At 40.0% G+C, this 21,742-nt stretch overlaps 1 protein-coding gene across 1 annotated transcript in view; it reads right to left on the reverse strand.

Annotated features, from left to right (window-relative positions):
* Positions 1-1,097: 1,097 nt before the first annotated feature.
* The window catches only part of slc12a5.L (solute carrier family 12 member 5 L homeolog), a 51,632-nt gene continuing 30,987 nt past the window's right edge, over positions 1,098-21,742 (reverse strand). Inside the window, exons 8-26 of the mRNA XM_018235169.2 lie at positions 20,162-20,373; positions 19,453-19,617; positions 15,214-15,312; positions 14,130-14,187; positions 12,389-12,563; positions 11,125-11,243; positions 10,922-11,020; positions 10,556-10,675; positions 10,346-10,450; positions 9,709-9,877; positions 8,309-8,504; positions 8,007-8,176; positions 7,688-7,819; positions 7,347-7,454; positions 6,290-6,412; positions 6,012-6,199; positions 5,411-5,425; positions 4,124-4,257; positions 1,098-2,504 (exon numbers count right to left, since the gene is read on the reverse strand). Of these exons, the coding sequence (XP_018090658.1) occupies positions 2,413-2,504; positions 4,124-4,257; positions 5,411-5,425; positions 6,012-6,199; positions 6,290-6,412; positions 7,347-7,454; positions 7,688-7,819; positions 8,007-8,176; positions 8,309-8,504; positions 9,709-9,877; positions 10,346-10,450; positions 10,556-10,675; positions 10,922-11,020; positions 11,125-11,243; positions 12,389-12,563; positions 14,130-14,187; positions 15,214-15,312; positions 19,453-19,617; positions 20,162-20,373 (2,479 nt within the window). The 3' untranslated portion in view covers positions 1,098-2,412. The remainder of the gene's footprint in view (positions 2,505-4,123; positions 4,258-5,410; positions 5,426-6,011; positions 6,200-6,289; positions 6,413-7,346; positions 7,455-7,687; positions 7,820-8,006; positions 8,177-8,308; positions 8,505-9,708; positions 9,878-10,345; positions 10,451-10,555; positions 10,676-10,921; positions 11,021-11,124; positions 11,244-12,388; positions 12,564-14,129; positions 14,188-15,213; positions 15,313-19,452; positions 19,618-20,161; positions 20,374-21,742) is intronic.

Raw genomic sequence — 21,742 nt, forward strand, 5'->3', positions numbered from 1 at the left:
AGAGCAGGAAGAGACTCAGGCAGGAAGTGATGTCACACCATGTTAATACTGCAGCTCCTATCCTAAACAAACAGAGAGTTTCTAGAGCTTTTTACACAGGTATAGTAAAACATTCTACAGAATAAATATAGCATTCTAGCTTGCACTATTGCAGCTAATCTATTGGCAATACAATGCCTCCGTAGCTTTCCTTCTCCTTTAAGCAGACATAAAAGTTCTGTAAGTGAACTGTCCCTTTAAAGGAGAAGGAAAGTGCACTTGGGGGTGCCAAATGTTAGCCACCCCCAAGTGATGGTATTTACTTATGTGAAACCCCTGTCCAGTGCTCCTATCTGCAGAAAACTGCACCGGCCCCGGGTTATTCTAGTGAGCATCACGGAGCGATCTTCTTCCGCCTTCCTCTTTCTTTGCGCAGCTGCACATGCGCAGTAGAGTGAAAAGCCAAACTTTAACTAAAAAGTTGGCTATTTTGTCTGCCCCGGGAAATTTGAAGAAAAAGGAAGAGGATCGCTCTATGGTGCTCACTGGAATAACCCCGGGCCGGTGCAGTTTTCTGCTGATGGGAGCAGCGGCCCAGGGTTTCAGGTAAGTAAACACAATCACTTGGGGGTGCCTAACATTTGGCACCCCAAATGCAAGATGACTTTCCTTCTCCTTTAAGCTGTTCATGCAGAGGCCGAAATTGGCTGCCAACTTGGCCACTCCAGAATGCAGCTTACTAGCCTGTGTCCAAACCCACAGCCTGTATGAATTATATCTGATTCAGGATTAGGCAGATACCTGGCCGTTTGGAAATCTCATGGGGAGAGGATAACAATGAGCAGCTGATGCAGTCCTCTCCTGAAAGGTCTACATAGGGCATTATTCTGATCCAATCGTTGGCTAGAGGCCAAGTGATTGGATTAGACTGCTCTGTCCAACCACTTGGGTGGCCAAATTGGGAAAGTAACAATGCGCTCATGACTTTACCAACTTGCTTTTGACAATTGGTAGCATGTTGCCCATCCTTTCCAGATTCCATTCTTGTCATGCAAGATTAGGCACTGCATAATAAGCATGACAGATTTAGCGATCTTCCAAACATGTATGCACACTGCCAATAATAGATACTTTTAATAATTATATGTTGAACAATATTATAAATTATATTTTCAAAGACTTTTTAATGGACATCTATAAATCCAATCACTGCTACGTCTAGACCTTCCGAACATGTAATGGGCAAATCATTTGCAAGGGAGGGGCGGGGAAAGCAAGCACATATAACACTGCTGAAACAAATAAAGGTGAGGTACAGAGTGATGTGAGTGTTACATTGGCTGTCTCTATAATAGATCATGCACTTTTAAACAAGTGAGAGAATGGGAGCAGCTCACAGTCTGAAAGGTGGAGAGTGGTTCCCTGCCACTGATGCTCTAAGAATACGGGAGACAAAATATGGGGCTTAATGGCTCAGTTAAATGTTGATGGAAACAATGTGCACTATTCCCCCAGCACTACCTTTAATTAGGAAACAATATAGAACACAAAGGGTTCAATTAACAGTAAAGGCAGATAGACAAGTTTCTAATTTTTTTTCTTTTTTTTTTTTTTTTGCATCAAATTATTATTGCAACATACTCCTCGGCATCACACACCATTTTGCGAGGGAGGCAGCCCTTGGTTGGTTTTCTCGCTCTAATGGTCCTCTGCACAGCTGTGTAAGCTGAATTCTTGGATCCCCTAGGTCCTTTGCTCCCTCCTCCCACCTCATGTTCCTTTTTAGGGGTGCGGTCTGCATAAATATTGAACATCTTGACGTAATGTTGCTCACTTCTCTGCTGTTCCTCGTGTTGGCTGAATAAACATGCGAAAGCCGAGGAGAACATAGTGGCACCCAAGAAAAGAGCTTGGAGAGAGGAACATTTGGAAAGCTAAGCATGCTGGTGAATACCCCTCTCTCTCCCTTTGCTTGTCAATAACTGAAACTGGTCTTTATTACCAGAGGTATGAGTAAACAATTTCTCTGGCCTTCTAGTAAAATACATCATCTTCATGCCTGGGCCAGGGAGAGATTGGTGTAACAGTGGATCACAGGATGCACAAAAGGGGCCAGTATTGGTAGCGTCTTAAGCAGTGCGGCTCAGTTTAAGAAACGTACATAGACTGTATGTAAATATTCATATATAAACTTCATCAGTGGCACGCTGATGAATATATGAGGAACAGTTGCACTTGTGCTGGAATGGAAGATCTGTTGCTGCAGTTCACATGTAAGGGCATTATAGGGAAATGGTGGAAGCAGGTGAAGATTGCGAGCACTAACCACTTGCCTTTTCATCCTCTCCTCTAACTTCCCAGGTGCCATGGGATGTGGAGAGAGGTTGAAGGACCCTGCTAAGTGCCACAAAAACTTCATCCGATATCTGCTCTTCAAGAGTAGATGGTAATAACCTCTCGTCCTCCACCTCGAACCAACATAACCCGATCCAGGTGCTCTGTGAGGACTTCTAAAAACTCCATATCTGAAGGCAACCAGAGTTAAGAACATTAACCAGTTCATTTAGAATCCTGAGAAACTTTTTCAACAATGCTACTTCACTATATTTTATTCAGTAATCTTTTGCCTCTAAATTATTCAACCTAAGAAAACTATTTTTGTAAATAGTCAACTAAGGAAAACGTCACCATTGGAAGGACGTATGAGGTCTAAAACATGTAGTGGCACGCATCTCTAAACAAAATACACAGAAGTTGCACTTGCCTGCTCTCCAGTGGAGTTATTTTCATGCTATAAGCTTAAGTGGACCTGGTGAACCCAAACCGCTATTTGATTGAGCACCTACACGTCTTTATAATTCAGTGGCACCAAATAGCTTATGATTTAAGAAGATGATGATAAGCAATGTTAGCCATGCTGACCCCACTAACCCTTAGGGCAAGGCCAGATGTGGTGTTTTTACGCTGCGTTTTTTAAAAAAAACCCCGCCTGGCGTAAATACGCATAAACTGCACTACCACTGAAACCAATGTAAAATGCACTATGGCAATTCACACAGGGCGATTGCAAGCCGAAATCCGCCACAGGACACCAGTATTGGCGTTTTTTTAGCAGAAACGCCAATATGTCAAGAAACTACTAAATCAATAGACACGTCTGAAAACACACTTTGCGTAAATATGCAGCGTATTTTAAATATGGCGTCTAAATTGTCAATGAGAACAATGAGAACTGCATGTTGGGAAAAGAAACCTACGTGCTGAAAAACGCATGAAAAACACATGTTGACGGTCGCGTGTGGTTTCAGTGACGTATTTACGCCCGGCGTTTCTTTTTTAAAAACGTAACGTAAAAACGCCACATCTGGCCTTGCCCTTAGGGAAGTGGGGGCTGCAAATAATTACACCACAAATCACTGTGCAATTTCTGACTGATCAATCTAACTGCCAAATTAAAGCAAGTGCTTTAAAGGGATACTGTCATGGGAAGAACATTTTTTTCAAAATGAACCAGTTAATAGTGCTGCTCCAGCAGAATTTTGCACTGAAATCCATTTCTCAAAAGAGCAAACAGATTTTTTTATATTCAATTTTGAAATCTGACATGGGGCTAGACATTTTGTCAATTTCCCAGCTGCCCCAAGTCATGTGACTTGTGCCTGCACTTTAGGAGAGAAATGCTTTCTGGCAGGCTGCTGTTTTTCCTTCTCAATGTAACTGAATGTGTCTCAGTGGGACACGGGTTGTTACTATTGAGTGTTGTTCTTAGATCTGCCAGGCAGCTGTTATCTTGTGTTAGGAAGCTGTTATCTGGTTACCTTCCCATTGTTCTTTTGTTTGGCTGCTGGGGGGGGAAGGGAGGGGGGTGATATCACTCCAACTTGCAGTACAGCAGTAAAGAGTGATTGAAGTTTATCAGAGCACAAGTCACATGACTTGGGGCAGCTGGGAAATTGACAATATGTCTAGCTCCATGTCAGATTTCAAAATTGAACATAAAAAAATCTTTGCTCTTTTGAGAAATGGATGTTACTGCAGAATTCTGCTGGAGCAGCACTATTAATTAATTTATTTTGAAAAAAAATGTTTTTTCCCATGAAAGTATCCCTTTAAGGAAAGGCATCACGCAAACTCAAAAGGATACAGTTTTCATCCCCTTTCCTGTTGCGGGGTGGTCCAGGCATATTAAGGAGAACCAGTTTTGCATCATGGGATTTTTTCACAATGACTTCATTGAGTTTCACGGCCGTGTGCATTCTTCGTACATTGATCTGGTTTCTGGATAACAAACAGAATAACCAATAAACAGATACCCTCAACTAACAGAAGTTTTTACATGTCACATTCTAATCAGTTTATATAAGCAATGCACAGTGATGTTGAAAGGTTAGATCCAGTCTGTACATATTACCCATGTTACCATGTATAAAGCTTTGACAATAACAATTATTGTTATTAATAGATTCCTCAGTAGACAACCTGAACTCGCAGACAATTATAGCATACACTCACGTGCCAAAGAGATCATGTGCATGCAGGATCAACATCAGGAATCACAGGGCCTCATACTAGTTAGCAGGGCCCTCCCACAAACATATTATTCACCTTATGATTAACTGGGCCCTTGGAAGTAGGGCCCTGCCAACACGTATAATGTAGCCCCAATGGGGAAAAAAATGGCCCACATTCTCAGGACCATGCCCCTGATCCACCCCAGACATGCCTCATGCAAAAACAATTTTGTGCCCTTTAATGTCCATGACTAGCGGCAATGGTAACTCCTACAGTGTTAAACTTCTTCATCTTTATTCAATGCATCACCATTGGATAAATAGTTGCCATGCTGAATATCGTTACAAAATGAGCACTGTTTAATTTGGATTTTGGACTAAGGATCCATTTCTTAATATACATATTCAGTACTTCTAGTTTTTAAAACCAAAATGTAAGATGATAGTAGAGGGTTTGAAAAGAAGAGTAAGCAACAATATATTAATACATGGTGATGCCTTACATAGGGTTGCCACCTTCAAACTTTGGACTCTCCCGAAAAGGGAGTTGGAGAGATGGTGAGTAGGAAGAGCTAATAGGGGAGACTTGTGACATTCAGGGGGGTGGCCAGATGAAGTCAGGGGTAAGTCTATGACAAAACAGCCTGTGATTGGCTGAAATATGCATCAATAAGGGTAGAGTTCTGACTTCTGAAATCTGGACAGGCTGCTTTGGCTGAAAACTGGACAGGTGGCCACCCAAGCCTCCCAGTCAGTCTGTTTTTAGTTACTGGGTCAGTTCCCTAACACCTATACATCGATTGCAGCCTGCCAGCGATATCTAGAATTCGGTAGTCAAAATAAAATAAATAATGAAACATAAATGTCCCCTTTAAGTAAAGCTCATCCATGCACCCCACATAATGATAGGCTAGACTTACAAGTTTTCCCATTCCCTGTATGCAGCAAGAAAAGAGAAACAAAAATCACACATTGAGAACGAAGTTGTGCGAAGTCTAAGAGATATATTCTATTGATTCTGCTATTCCAATTCCGCGAATTAACTAATTCCTACTAAAAACCTACTTCTTGTGGTTATCACATAAAACTACAATGGTCCCTTTAATATTTCTCTATGTGTTGAGCACAATATTCCAGCACAGAATGATTCCCTGGTTTACTGAGTAATAGCTTTTTTTTGAAGGAATCACCTCTCAGACACAGGAGTAGCCGTATTTACTTTGCAAGTGATTCTATATCAAATATTTCTTGTGTTGCTAATCAATAATTTATCACTATAAAGTCAGACCCACTGAGTACAGTGTTTTAAGGCTTACGATAAAAGCACTCCTCATAAATGTTTCAGGACTCCTTCTGTCATTCTATGCTTGAAGCTGTCATCTTGTGTAAACGCCCGTGTTACTTGTCATCCTGAGGTCTTAATTTACACTAGACACAAGTGGCAGTCACTGTGCTACATATCAGATTACACATAAGTACGGCATTTATGGACAGAGAACAAAAGTGACGTCGTGTACGTACGGCTTCATGTTGAAGAAATCTTTAATGGCCTCTGGAGTGCTGGGACTTTTACTACTGTTTTTTTCTGCTGTGCATTTGTCTTTAGTCCAGGTAAGGTGGACTTTCTCTTGAGTTGTGTCTGGTTCTTCTGCTGGAGACTGGGCACTGACTGAAACGTCTGTTGTATTTTTGTCATGAATAAGCTGTACCTGAGAAGAAGAAAAATACACAGGATGAAACAATTTAGGAATCCGTGCAACATACTGTATAAGCAATGTGAGCACTGTTGAAGGAGATACCTCTTCTTCGGACTTCTCCTCACAGTCTCCCACCTGCTCTTCCGGAACGCTCAAGTGCAGCCTGGGGTTAGAAGGATTCTTGCGTCTGATGGATCCACGGGATTCATCTGTTATACTTTGAATCTATGGAGAAGATTGTTCTCAGTATTTGGAACACATGGCAAGGACACAGTCATAAAGAACTGTTTGGCATCCTAATTGATTATGATCACCTTCTCCAAAGTCTGGAAGCTAAAATAATAGCTGTGTGGAATAGTAACAAAAGGTGCATTTGTAATAGCCTAACAATGTTAAAATATACTTCAAGAGCATTTGTCATTCTTAATGCCCTTTCTAAAATATGTCCTCAGTTGGAGCACTCATTGTTAGAATTCCAATCTCTGGAAGCAAAATCAGTAGAAGAACTATTCACTTGCCTGTAGTTTTTTTTCAAGGGTGAACAACTGCACACAAGCTTTTATCATGCACAATGCTTAGCATTGACTACAGTGGTTTAAAGCTTGCTGTCATTGGACTCTGCAGCAGTAATGAATCATGCCTCAAGATCTGGCAATCTGACAGATGCGTCTGAGTCTGGCAGATGCCAGCAGTATACTTGAATGGATAATGGTAACTGTAAAGTCTCATGAAGGAGAAATAGTTGTCTAGGGCAATTTCCCATTGGTTGAGCTAGGACCACTAGCTTCAGTGGAAGAAAGCCATAACACCACAGTGTGCAATTCATACAGGTCCATTCTTGTTCCAGCATTATAATGTCCTCAAGCCAAAGCAAGGTCCATAAAGAATTGGTTTGCTATAATGAATTGACTGGTCAACAGAGAGCCCTGACCTTAATTCAAATGATCTGTGGGATCAATGCAAACTGAAAACAGATCTGAACATCAGAACCCAACCTCTCTTGTCTAAATAGAAGCAAATCCCAACAACAATAACCCAAAATGTAGTAGAAAGCTTTGCTAGGACAGTAGAGAATGTTATATTGTCATACTTTAAGACTTAGATTAGAATTTTGCCAGTATTGCTTGACCCACCACTCAATACACCGCCTGGCAATTACCTCACGTTCACGTTCAGTTTTGGTGAGATGCATCTGCTTTAGAATTTGGGACCTCTGCTCCATGACTAGAGTCTTCTCATAAGTATAGGCTGAGATATCGCTGTCATGCTGAAAAAATAAAAGCCATTTTAGAAGAAAGATGGCATCTTTCATCTGTTTATGTTTACAATATTTGTGATTCTTTGCCCTTTTTAATGGATGGAATGACTATATCATCTCCAAGCTACAAAGTTTTAGTTTGGTCAAACATACCAAAGATGAAATGGTTAGACATTTGTTTTAATCCTGACGTAGGTTAACACCCAGCTGTCCAAACATCATTGTTTCTGTAGGAGACTTACCATTTCAACCACCTCTACCTCAGCATTAATTCTCAAATGATAAAGGAAGGTGGTTAGGTCTTTCTTCATTTGGATGCTGTTGTCGTCCATCTGTGCAACAGTAAATATGCGCATTGTACATCTCTTCCAAACCTTCAAAAACAAAAGGCCATTGCTTATGCCATTGTATGAATTCAATGAGAGCAGTTGGTTTGATAATGGTATACAAATGCAGGAAAGGTCAGTACAAGATTTCTCACTTTTAACATTTATTAAAAAATCTTTTAAATTATTACCAATGGTTATTATTTTACAGACCTTGGAATGCAATTTCAATTACCTTGTGATGACGCAGAAGGAATGGCAGTAGCATCAACATTCCTCCATCATGGACAACCCACCAAACATCAATGTTGCCTTCAGAAAATCTTTCCGGGTTTGCAGGGAACATAGCCACATTCTTGGTAACAATCAGAGCCAGATGAGCAGCAGTTGTTTCTCTTACAAGTTCTGTAACACGAAAGCAAGAATAGTAATCGTGATTAAACATAAAACAGTGTGATTTACTAGGGATCTATGGACCCTGGGCTGAACTTTGCACACAAACACATCCAATTTTTAAAAAAAAATTGAAATCAATACCAATAAAATTTCTCCAGGTTTGGTGGTCTTCTTTCTGCCTCCAATTTCGTGGCCAACCCACTAGTACCGTGTTATGCTGCAAGCCTCCAAGTCCACTAGACTGAATCAGATGGGAAATCCCATCCCGGGTATTTGATGAAATAACCACTTTGCAGAAACCTTTTACTTTCTCAGCCTCCATGATTCGGCGAATAGACTGCATTAAGAAACACAAAACATCAGGTCTTTTCGTGACTTCATATCTAATGTAGAAAACATCAACTTTTGTTTGCATACTTCCCAATATTCTTAACTATGGAATGCTGCAGCTTAATTCACTAAAGCCTCTCATAAACAAATTCTAGCTCCATCTTTTTTAAAGTTTGCTATGGCATGATACTAAGGGGCAAATTCACGAAGTGCCAAAGCGCCGAACGCTAGCGTTACTTCGCTAGCGTTTGGCATTTTCGTTACTGCGCAAATTCATTAACGAACGCTGGCGTAGTTTCGCTAGTGTTACTTCACACCCTTACGCCTGGCGAAGTTTCGCTAACGACGTAACTACGCAAATTCACTAACGCGCGCAGTGTACTGAACGCTACCTTTTACGCTAGACTTCCTTCGCCACCTAAGACCAGGCGAAGAGCAATAGAGTAGATAGGGATTGCTTCAAAAAAAGTCAAAATTTTTTCTAAGTCCCAAAAAACGCTGGCGTGTTTTCTACATTATGAGTGATAGGCTGAAAAAGATCGAAATTTTTTTTGGGGCTCCCCTCCTTCCCCCCTACATTTCATGACTCATGGCAACTTACCTAGACAGTGGGCACATGTGTAGGGCAAAATAAAATTTTTATTTGATGTTTTGAATCTTTTCTAGCCATTTGTAGTGCTGATACGTATTCCTCCATTGAAATTTGAATTTGGCGCCGTATGCAAATTAGCCTTCGCTAGCGTAACTTCACTTTACTTAGCGAATCAACGCTAGCGCAACTTCGCAAACTTACGCTACCCCTGAGCGCAACTTCGGATTTTAGTGAATTTGCGAAGCACTGGCAAAACTACGCCTGTCGAAGTGCGGCGAAGTGCGGCGAAGTTACGCCTGGCGCAACTTCGCATCTTAGTGAATTTGCCCCTAAATGTTTCTATAAATGTATATAATGATGCTACTGCTGAACATAGATGGCAAGCACTAGCTTAAGAACGATATTGCACAGCTGATCCCAAATATTGATCTAAAACCAAGATTATGGCAGTACTCCAGAGTGTGACATGGATGACCTGAACTACCTTCCAAGTTCTGACTTTCCAGAAGGAACATAAATTACCCCATAAAAATTATCATTTGCACTTTCATATATTTCTTCGACTCAGCATAAGAAGAAATAAGTGGCAATTATTTTTTATCTACACACTACCGCTTACCTCTTCAGCACGCTGACACTGAGGGTGATTTTCTAAATATGTTCCCTCTACCACCGAGCCCACAATTGTCAAACCCTTCCCTGCCTTCAGTTGAGAGGTTAATGAAAGGAGCTGCGGGTGAACGACATTTTGATCCTGGTCCACACGTACTAGAACCAGCAACTGAGGCCTGAAACAAAGCAGATCTGCAGTTAGTATAACCACATCAAAGCAGAATCAAGCGCACTTGGGTGCCCCCACTACTACACCCTACCCATCCCTAAACGTGTGCATTATTTAGACATGTAAGGAAGGGAGCAACAGAATTTTCAATCCATTATGAGGAGCAGAGTGCAGGTGTCTATACAAGGAAAGATTTAAGCTGCCAGTTAGGACATTTAGACCAAGTCAGCAGCCTATCTGCCATGTATGGGGCATTCCAATGGGCCTACGCAACTGAAATAAGCAGAATTTCTATCATGCATCCCTTTTCACTCTAACACTCCTGGCGAAATGTAATATGTAATATTTTAGCCATGCTTAACTCAAGCCCCAGAGAGTTTTCCAATTTAGTATTGCTTTTTTTTCTAGACTCTCAGAGTCACAAGTAGCTTCCTGGATGTTTATCAATGCCACAACCCACAAAACCATTCCTCACCTCCAGTTCTTTGTATGTGGTGGTCCTTCTTCTAACCGCAGAAGTGCATATCGAGCAGCACTGAGCGACAGACCGCGGATCCCATCGCCCCACTCCTTCTCTGCCCTGTACAAATATAATACAACTGTAACATAAACACATTGCTAATATGAAGACATATCCCAATATATTTTCTCTAACAATTGTCACTGGTGGGGAAATGTCTCTTACCCTCTGTACTCAATGTATTTATAAATAAGTCCAGCGACTGACATGGCAACAAGAGCATAATACCAGGAGCAGATAAACATCAGAGACAGACAAAGACTCATCCCAAGGAATGAAAGAGACCTGAAAGAAATAAAATAAAGGCCACATATACATTAAACTTGCATCATATGAATAAATTACAATATGGCTGCTATTTCCAAACAACACAAGATGGGAAGGAGACAACTGAGCCAAATATCAATGCACACAAAGCCATGAAGTGGACTGTTTAGAGTATGAAGGAGATGAAATGTTGACATGAACAGTACTACTGTTGAGGTCTATTTCAAATCTAAAACTGCAGAGGACACCTGTACTCTCACTCACCAGTGGTAATATTTGAAACGAGGCCTCCAGTTGGGAGTCCTTAGCAAGGTCTGCACTGCACAGGCCAAGTTAACAAACATGTAACACATTAAGAAAAACCTGCAGAGACAGAATCAAGATGAAAAGAGAATATAGCCAAAGAAGTAAGAGAAAGAAGCCATAGGGGACAGTGGAAAACAAAACAAGAAATAGAGTACACATACATTGAAAGAATTGGAGCCACTTCATCCAGGGATGCAATGAGGATACCAATCTCACAGATACAGGCTGTGAGGAGAAGGGCCCATGTTGGCTCTCCATTAGCTTTCCCATGACCGAAGACCTGAAAACAACATAATGCAGCATTACATTTGTCAGTTAACGAGAAGCCACTTACAGGAGGATATAATAGGCGTCGTTTACAAAATACAGACGTTTTGCAAAGTGCAAAAAATAAGCATAACCCACTTTGTTTTTCATACTTTGCTCTGACCTGAAAGTCTCTGAATTTCTGTAGATCTGTGTTTCATAATGGGCCAACATTCTACCCATGAATGGCAGCACTATATTCTTGAGGGACGTGGGAATACACAAAAGTTTTACATCATTCAGATGTATAAGTTAGGGAGAGACAGCAATTTACACTTTTAGGTGCAATTGCATTTAGAAAAAGGACGTAAAGACACATTTTGAGCCTCTTAGTGTTCTAACACTAACATCCAGGGTCATAGTGTCTGTCGTCTATAAATAAATACAATAATTAGCTACTGTCATAACATAATAAACCTCATCCACAAACACGGAGCTTGGTGCAAACCTCAATTGTAGGATGCAAAGTGCACACTAATTAGCAGATGGTGACACTTCCAGAGTGACAATACTCACCACATCAAGCTCACGACATTGACATAGTTTACATGTTATTCATAGCTTTTATCCAATGTAAAAATCGTTGTGCATTGTATAATTAGATATATTTTAATCTGTTGCCTATTTTAACTGGCAAAGTGAGATTTTCATCGACATTTTATTGACTTTTCAAAAAAAAAAAAAATTATATATATATATATATATATATATATATATATATATATATATATATATATATATATATACAGGTATAGGATCCCTTATCTGGAAAACAAATATCCAGAAAGCTCCGAATTACGGAATGGAAGTCTCCCATAGACTTCATTTTATCCAAATAATCCAAATTTTTTAAAATAATTTCCTTTTTCTCTGTAATAATAAAACAGTACCTTGTACTTGATCCCAACTAAGATACAATTAATCCTTATTGGAAGCAAAACCAGCCTATTGGGTTTATTTAATGTTTAAATAAATTTCTACAAGATTAAAGGCATGAAGTCCCAAATTATGGAAAGATCCGTTATCCGGAAAACCCCAGGTCCCGAGCATTCTGGATAACAGGTCCCATACCTGTATCTATATAAAATGCAAAATAAATACCCAAGGCATGTGACTCACCTGGAGAAATGGCACAATTCCGTCCCGAGCAATTGCTTGCAGGAGACGTGGGGCCCCTGTCAAACTCTGCAAACCTGCCCCACATGTAGAGAAAAAAGAGCCAATCACAATGACCCAAGGGGATGGCCATGCCAAAGTGCCTACCACTAAATTTCCATTCACTGCCTCTCCAAATCTGTAAGAAAATGTACATTTGAATTAGTAAACGATACATTTATTGTCATGCATAATGAGCGACACACAAGACCAAAATCCAATTCAAGGAATCACACAATCAACACCTCTATTTTATCCTATCTTATAGCTACTGCACTTGCACTTCCAGGAATGCTGTGCAAAATATTAGGGGACATAGAGGATGAAGAATAACAATTTAAAAGTGCACCTTTATGCCTTTTTGCAATTATAATAGCACATTGGCTTAAGAGCGCTGCTTTTTGGCATGGGCAACAGCCAAGTAGAATGGAAGCATCAATCGATAGATCACCAGAATACACACCCCTCTGTTCTGCCTGTTTTATGACTGTTTTGTTATCAGGAGTCCATTATGCAGGGGGGTTATCTGTGTACTGGTAATCTAGTTATCTACCTTGCAAGGCCCAAACATGGAGTAGCTCCAGATTCCCTATTTAGCTGTAGAAATTAAATCATAATTAAACCAAAAAGCAAAAACTATGTTCAAGACAAGCCCTATCCATTGTTGAATGAGGGGGTAAACAATTTTGCTTGTCATTGAGTGATCGTTAAGGCAGAGATCAGAATATGCTAGATCTCTACGCATCCTCAAACATTTCTCAAGAGAAAGAAAGAGAGGAAGGGCAAGCAAAAAACAGCATTTGCTGAATGAAAGAATAATAAGTATTATGAGAAAATGCTGCTACACAAGTAATCCAGCCAATCATCTTGATGGAAGGTTTCAAACATCAACCGTATTTTTATAGGGTTTGACCTGAAGACAGAAAGCGAAGGATCTTGAGGACTCTGTTAAATTCAGTGCTAGACTTGGGGGCACATTTACTAAGGGTCGAATATCGAGGGTTAATAAACCCTCGAATTCGACCCTCGAAGTATTCGAAGGATTTACCGCAAATCCTACGATCGTTCGATCAAAGCAAAAATCGATCGATTCGAAGGATTTTAATTGATCGATCGAAGGATTTTTCTTAGATCAAAAAACCTTAGAAAACTAATGGGGAAGATCCCTATAGGTTAACATTGTACCTTGGTGGGTTTAAACTGCCGAAGTATGTCTTCAAAGTATTTTTTAAAGAGACAGTACTTCGACTATCGAATGCTCGAAAAAGATTTTTAGTTCGAATCGTTCGAATCAAAGTGGTAGTCGAAGGTCGTAGTAGCCTATTCAATGGTCGAAAAAATACTTCGGAATTAATAAATAGGGGAAGCAGAAAATGAAATACTCACAAAGAGAATTCACAAGAAGTAAAAAGGAAAACCTTTCCCTTAAAATAAATCATGAGGAGCCAAAGACATCCCAGAGCTTAGTGCAATGACATTGTGTACCAACAAATTACAGATAATATAGTGGGTATTCTATTTGAGCTAAGATGGAGGCAGTATTATGGAGAGGCACAGTTGCTGGGGCTAATGTAAATGACAGGTGTATAATTTGTTTCAGGTCTAGTAATCCCTGGAAATCAGATGCTTCTTTCAAGACAGTACATGCTATCTACTGGTAGTGCATTGGGAGAGGCTCTGTACCCACATATACGAGAACACTTACTTGTCACGCAAGACAACACCCTCAATGCATGCTCCAAATAAAATGACTGAAGAAATATCTGTTTGTTTGTAAAGGAGAACCACAGAAGAGCACACAAAACCATAATGAAAAGTAGGGGTGGTAAAGATCTAGATTGGCTACAAACCAATCAGGTTCATTGGATGAAAATATGGCGATGTTTAGGGCGGGAGCACCCAAAAAACATGTCAGGCAGTGGCAGATGCTGCTCATGTTTATATACAGTATTTTAATGTATACCAATAAATAATACTTTAATGCAATCCCATCCAGAGGTTCCAGCACCTTTCTTCAATATTTTGATCCAATGAACCTTGTTGGCTTGCACCCAGAAGAAACCTCATCACAATGGAGAAATTTGTTTTGTGCTCTCGCCAATGTATAATGCATATCGCTGCACATTTTCCCTGATTTTAGAATATACATTTTCTGGTCCACAAAACGGACAAAGGTGGCTCTACTGTATCTTCACTTCCTGTGGATTCTATGAAAAATATGAAACTGTATTTGATCTATGTTTTACTTCATCTCAGTTGAACTTAGTACCAATGAAACGTTTTTGTTATAAAGACAAGGAGAACTCCATGAATATCATAGGCCGATAAGGCCTTGCACACCAACTATCTGTCTCAGAAAGAGCTCTAAAAGAAGGCAGCAGCTCAGCAGCCTTGGCAGAATCTTGCTGAAATCCCGTTCTCACAGGAGAACTAAGGCACCAATCACACTGCCTTCTGAGTTCAGCTCTAGTGGCACAAACAGTCTTCTATTATTAGATGACAAACCTTTATTAGCTTCACTAACTTCATTCCTTGCTCCAGAATTTACAAATGGCAAGCAGCCTTAAAATAACATCAGCATTCGTTTCTCGAACAAATAATGTCAAATTTTGTTGATGAAATTTAAAAAGCCTTTATTAAGAACATATGGCTTTTGATCTGCAACAACTGCAACGTTTCCGGCCTACTCCTGGTCCTTTAGCGAGGTGTTTTTTGCCTTTGATGTTAGAAATGCAGGAGTTCATTGTTCTAAGAACATTCAATTTAAGAACATTTCCAGTAAAGGATACAGACAAATGATGTGGTGGCTATGGCCATTATTGTGCCAATGGGGATGGATTTCTGGGCATCTCGAAGATCTCCAGACCTGTTAGAACCGGCCATAATGCCTAAATAAAGAAAGGTAAGAATGAGGGCAAATGTAATGGAAATACATATCACAAGAATGTATAACAAAAGAGGCCACCAATTACTGAACAACAACACCATAGTGGCCAGCTGACCATAATACACCTGCCTAGGAAATACAATTGATTTGTATAAATTACAAAGCTGAGCAAAAAAGGCAGTTCTACGTATCTACTCTTTCTCTGTGTCCTATACTGTAATCCAACAGGCTATGTGTGGCTTTTGAAATGCAGTACCCTGAGTTTATCCCTATAGACCCCTTTGTATGATACCATCATTTTAAAGATTTGCAGCCTATGACAAATTGCAATGAAATATAATTTTCCCACTATATGGAAGAAGCTTATACTGACACATTCCTATACAAATTGATTGGACTGTGTCAGTATTACTGGAGGTGAACATCCACAAGGTTCCTCCAAGGTACCCCATCCTAGAGATCACTATAATGGACTGGCAGTCCAAAAACTCTGATTAAATCTGACTCTATTAAATGAACATGTTAACAAAAAGTCTTATGCGTTTTATACCCTGGGACACATAATCATAGGTTTACATGATTGTGGTGCAGAAAACGCCACTTTTTGTGGCTATGCAGGGTTGGGGGATGCTGCAATCCTTCCATCGGCTGGAGTACAAATATAAACAGTGATCCAACCAAGAGATGGCATTGCCTCTAGGCAATGTAATTAAAGGAACAGTAACACCAAAAAATGAAAGCATTTTAAAGAAATTAACATATAATATACTGTTTTCATGCACTGGGAAAAGCTGTGTGTTTGCTTCATAAAGAATACTATAAATAAGCTGCTGTGTAGCCAAAAAGAGAAAAGGCACAGGTTACATAGCACATAACAGATAAGCCTTGTCCAATACAATGAGTATTATCTGTTATGTGCTATGTAACCTATGCCTATAGGTTTTCCAGCTTGAATGGCTGACCCCATGGCTACACAGCAGCTTTTTCATTTAAACTATAGTAGTCTTTCTGAAGCAAGCACGCCAGTTTTAACAGTGCAGGCAACACTACGCTATATTTTAATTACTTTGATCAATTCCAGTATTTTCTTTTAGAATTCCTTTAACAAAAGAGTCTCAGGGTGCTGGAGGCAAGTAAGTCCTGCTAGGCTCAGGCACTTTTTGAAGAAGAAGAACCTTGTGTTCAAAGACCTAGTGTCTGAAAAGGTTTTTGTATAATGAAATTACATTGCTGTCCAACCTTATGTTCCCTTTAGCTGCCATGTTTGTTTGGACCAAATGCTAAGGGTATAATGCTGGCAGCTGTACTTCAGGTATCCACAAGCAGTACGGGAGAAAATAAGATTCAGGATGAAATTCAGCAAAAACAGGAGAATAAATTAACCCAAATTAGAAATGCAGTGAACATTATTCGATATACGCACAGTAGCAGCCCATCATATACTTCTATATACTGATACTGAGAGGATGCATTTGAAAAGGAACATGTGAACATGTTTTGATAAATGAGACCCAAGTACCACACTTTATACATTCAGTATATTTCCCACTGGAAAGATTGTTTCACCTAGAAGATTTTATCATCACGAAGTGTGAAGAGGCCTTTGTATTCCACCTGAAAACTGCTTCTGCCGCATACACTTATTAAATCTTTACCCAGAAGTGGAAAACACAGGTTCTCATTAGAGTCCAATTAAGTCAAACTGTGAAAAGTCATTAAAATAATAGCAGTCTGAAATTTGTTCAGCTCCCACCATTTCCCTCACTGCACCACCACTAAATCAGCCATGAGACGGGGAAGATATAGACCTTGGGAAATAGCTGAGATAAAACAGCAATACAGAAGCTTTAAAGTTAAAGCTCACCTTTGAATAGCAACCTAGGAAACTTTGACACTGGGCCTCATTGGGCAGTTCAGTTTTCTCTTTTTCAACAACAAATAGGGCTTGTACTTATTGTTTAATCAGAAAAAAAATCTATGGCTTTTGTTATTTCTTGAGCTAAACAGGACCAATAGGGGAATTGAAGCTACTCCATGTTGGGTTCTTGCAAAGTAAATAAGTAGGTTCCCAAAACACTCAGATAATCAGGCCCGGATTTGCGGCAAGGCCGCATAGGCCCGGGCCTAGGGCGGCAAAGAAATAGGGGCGGCATACCGTCCAGCCGCCGTTCAACTGCACCAGCTGCGCGCTGGGAAGGCGGGCGCTAGGACCGCGCAGCCGCCTGGTCGGACCGCGCGGCCTAGGGGCGCGCAAAAGTTAAATCCGGCGCTGCAGATAATATCTCAGCATAATGGGCTTCTGCACTGGGAATCTACCTTGCAAGGTCCAAACATGAAGAAGAATATTTTTTCCCTGTTTAGCTTAAGAAATAACAAAACTATAGATTTTTCATGATTAAAACAATAGGCAAAAAGTATGTTCTGCACAAGCGCCATTTATTGAACTCATGGTGAAAAGGGGGTATACTAAGTTTTTAAAGGCATACCAAGGGCAAATGGAACCAGCTCTTATTTAAGTCATTTACATTTAGGGTGGGCTATTTAGTTGGCTTCATTATTTATGTTAAATACATTGTCCAACATAAGGTCCAACAACTGGATGGCCACAGGTTGGGAAGACAGATGTAATGTGTTGTTGTTGCTATCTTGCATATCTGCTATCCCCCATACATCCATGGGCAGGTGGAGCCTAAATGGGAACTTACCTTAGATCATTTCCTTGTTTTGTTAAACCCTAGCATCTCAATGACGAAATCACAGCACCATCCAAATTGTGTATAATCTTAAAAAGCCTTTATTGGGTTTCTGGCTTGGATCTCTTTCGAGATCCAAGCCAGAAACCCAATAAAGGCTTTTTAAGATTATACACAATTTGGATAGTGCTGTGATTTCCTTATTGAATCTAGCCAGTTGGAGTGGACAACCTTGCACGTGCACCTGTCTATCGAGTTTGTGGTTTGGGTGAGTGCTGACCAATTGTTCCAAAACCTAGCATCTCCCTTGATCAGATGACCCTAGAAGTTATCCAATAGAATAAAGGGGTTTCTAGCTTGAATAGAAAAAGGCACCGCTGCTCCTAGCAGACCTATCACTTTAGAGCAGTGATCCCCAACCAGTAGCTCACGAGCAACATGTTGCTCTCCAACCCCTTGGATGTTGCTCCCAGTGGTCTCAAAGCAGGTGCTTATTTTTGAATTCCAGGCTTGGAGACAAGTTTTGTTTGCATAATAAATAGGTGCACTGCCAAACATAGGCTCCTGTAGGCTGCCAGTCCATATAGGGGCTACCAAACAGCCAAACACAGCTCTTATTTAACATCCCCATGGACTTTTTCATGTTTGTTGCTCTGAGACTCTTTTTTACATTTAAATGTGGCTCACAAGTAAAAAAGGTTTAGAGCAACGATGCAGCACCCACGTCTGATGTCACTTTAATGACCAGCGAAAGAAGTGTGCTCCTACCCCCTCACCCCCCAGCTTAGCCGCTTGATTTGTCCACATGCCCACTGGGGAGATTTTTTATTAAAACATTTTTTTAGTTTGAATATATATTAAGGATATTAATATATATATTAATTATATGTTAAGGAGAGGGCTGGATTTAGACGCAGGTGGACAAAGCGCTGGAGGGGTATCCTGTTTATGTTGGGAATTCATAGCTTGTGGTTACTCCAGCAATGCAAGAGTCAATCCTTGCAAGAGTGGTAACCAATCAGCTTTGAGGGAAGCTATAACTATCCCTTGGTCAGCTGATCACAACTACAGGTTGTGGAGAGAGTGAGAGGGGGATTAGTGTTCTAGAGACTAAAGGCTAAAGTATATTGAGAGATTTCTACTTACGGAGTCTGATTCCTGACTCTGCCTTTGTGTTTACTAACCCTTGCAATGCTGTGCTTTGGACTTTCTTCCTGATTTACCTGGTAGCAGTACCTACTTTCAGTTTAGATCCACTTGTAGATCTGCAACATCTGGAGTAGCAAAGACTGTCTCTGATGATCTAGGTCAAATAACATTTCGAGAGATCTAGGAGATGACTAATATATCCCTCTCTCGGTATCTCAGTCAGCTCTCACTGCTGCTCTTGAATAACCAAAGTCTAGGCTCACATTGAGTCTACTGCCAACAGTATTAGCACATTGTACCTGTAACTGAGGGGAAGTAGATCCCCACCAGAAGAGTAAAGTAGGTGGTCATATCACTGAATACATATGGCTGGTCCAGACTGACTGTATCTGAATTTGAAACAGATTGTAGTCCTTGTTTCTCCACTATCAGACCTTTCTGCATGTAACCAGCCCAAAGGTTTTCTGAAAGACAAGAGTCAACATGTAAGCTGATGTATTGTCAGGCACATTGAGAAGCTTGATTTCTTCCAAGAGACAAAGCACCCTGCATGGCTTAAGGTTTGGCTTAAGTTCGATTTAGGTTCAGCAGTCTGTAAACTTAACATGACAATGCTTTGTTCATGGATGATGCAATATCTTGATCTGAGTATGCAAATTAGGCTTTGTGAAGGATTCGTTATAAAGTTGACCTAAAATTATAGAAAGTCACCGAATACAGCAGAAGCTTTCTCATGATGGATAGTCCACAATTCAATGTGCAGGGGGTGAGAGATCTGAGTGTACTGATGAGATGGTATTAAGAAGCTACTGCTGTACGGAGCACTGCAACTGCAACAGTTTAATGGAATAATGGGTGTACTGTGTGTTCTCCATGAAACCAATTCAGCCTTCACCATCTGTATAAAAGCTTTTCTACTGTATATTTTTGTCAATGATATACAGTAATGTTCTCTTTTCATCTTTTAACACTTTCAATTCCAGACCATTGCTTCCAGCCTCTCCTTACCTCGAATGAGACCACTGGCTACACCAGGGATGCCCTGAACCTCAGTCACATTGTTCTGAGCGAAGTATGTATCACATGTTGCATTCAGGAGTGGTGAGGAGCAGAAGAGAGCCCACAGCTGAGTGGTGATTGTCTCATTGCCATTGTCAATAAACTTGGCACAGACATCAAAACCTTTCTGGGAGAGTGTACGGTTACCAAGAAGGCAAATACTAGAACGAAGAGAAGAGGGATAAAAGTGGCAGTCAGCAAAGCAAGGCATGTACATGTCCTTCACAATTTCTCTTCCAAAGGGGTCAGCTAAAATCAGTCTACAACTACTGTTTTAATAAACTGTAATTGAATTAGAAAACCAGGCCAACTGCCCTATGTCATCCTAAAATGTGTCCTTAATTTTCCCTCTTGGCCTTATTATCCTTATTCTGTGCTTTGAGCCTAGGGCTGCAGAGTGCTTTCTTGAGCTCTCAGAATAAAAGCTGACCATGCTCTTTAAAGAAGGAAGTTCCCTTCTGGAATGTGTATGTCCTTTGTATTAAAGAACCCAACTGGAAGTTCCAGCATCAGAAAATCCTTACTTTGATGACAATTATAAAAATACTAGAAACACATTCACTTGCCACCAACCAACATTCCTGAATTAAAAACAAAGACAACAGTCAGCCCCAATGCACCAGGCCACACACCAAGCTATCAAAAAACCTTGATATTTTCTCTACATTGGCCACTATGACTGCATAGGAAAATAACTGTCAAAAGTTTGTTGCTTTATAATGATAATCAGGATACTGTATGCAAGGCAAACATTAAATGCTACTAGTATTTTATGTAATAAAACCTCTCAGATATTCTTGGAATCATCTGGATTTATATACTGAGCTCATCAAAACTTGCCATGGCTGGGACAGAACAGTCTAACTGCTAGATAATCCAGAGGAAGAGAAAAACACTATCCGAAGCCTCTCCAATTTGACTTTGAAGAGTGACATACTGTATTTAGTGTGCATTGAAAAAAAAAGTCAAATCATCTAGTTCAACCATATATATATATATATATATATATATATATATATATATATATATATATATATATATATGTATATATATATATATGTTAATTACACACATTAATCTATCTAAGCTACATCTGCCTTCCATTATATAGCTTGTTGCTATTGTAATATCTCCGAGATAAGTGCAGGTATTGGATCCGTTGTCCGGGAAATCTGTTATCCAAAAAGCTCCAAATTACAGAATGGCTGTCTCCCATAGACTCCATTTAATCCAAACGATCCACATTTTTAAAAATGATTTCCTTTTTCTCTGTAATAATAAAACAGTAGCTTGTACTTGATCCAAACTTAATTATACTTAATCCTTATTGGAAGCAAAACCAGCCTATTGGGTTTATTTAATGATTAAATGATTTTCTAATAGAATTTAGGTATAAATATCCAAATTACAGAAAGATCAGTTACCTGGTCCCGAGCATTCTGGATAACAGGTCCTATACCAGCAAACTCTTAACTTCCGCTAGTTTTCTGAACTTATAACCCATTATCCCATAGCATGCTAGGATACAAT

This window comes from Xenopus laevis, chromosome 9_10L, assembly GCF_017654675.1.
Source record: "Xenopus laevis strain J_2021 chromosome 9_10L, Xenopus_laevis_v10.1, whole genome shotgun sequence".
NCBI classification, from domain to species: domain Eukaryota; kingdom Metazoa; phylum Chordata; class Amphibia; order Anura; family Pipidae; genus Xenopus; species Xenopus laevis.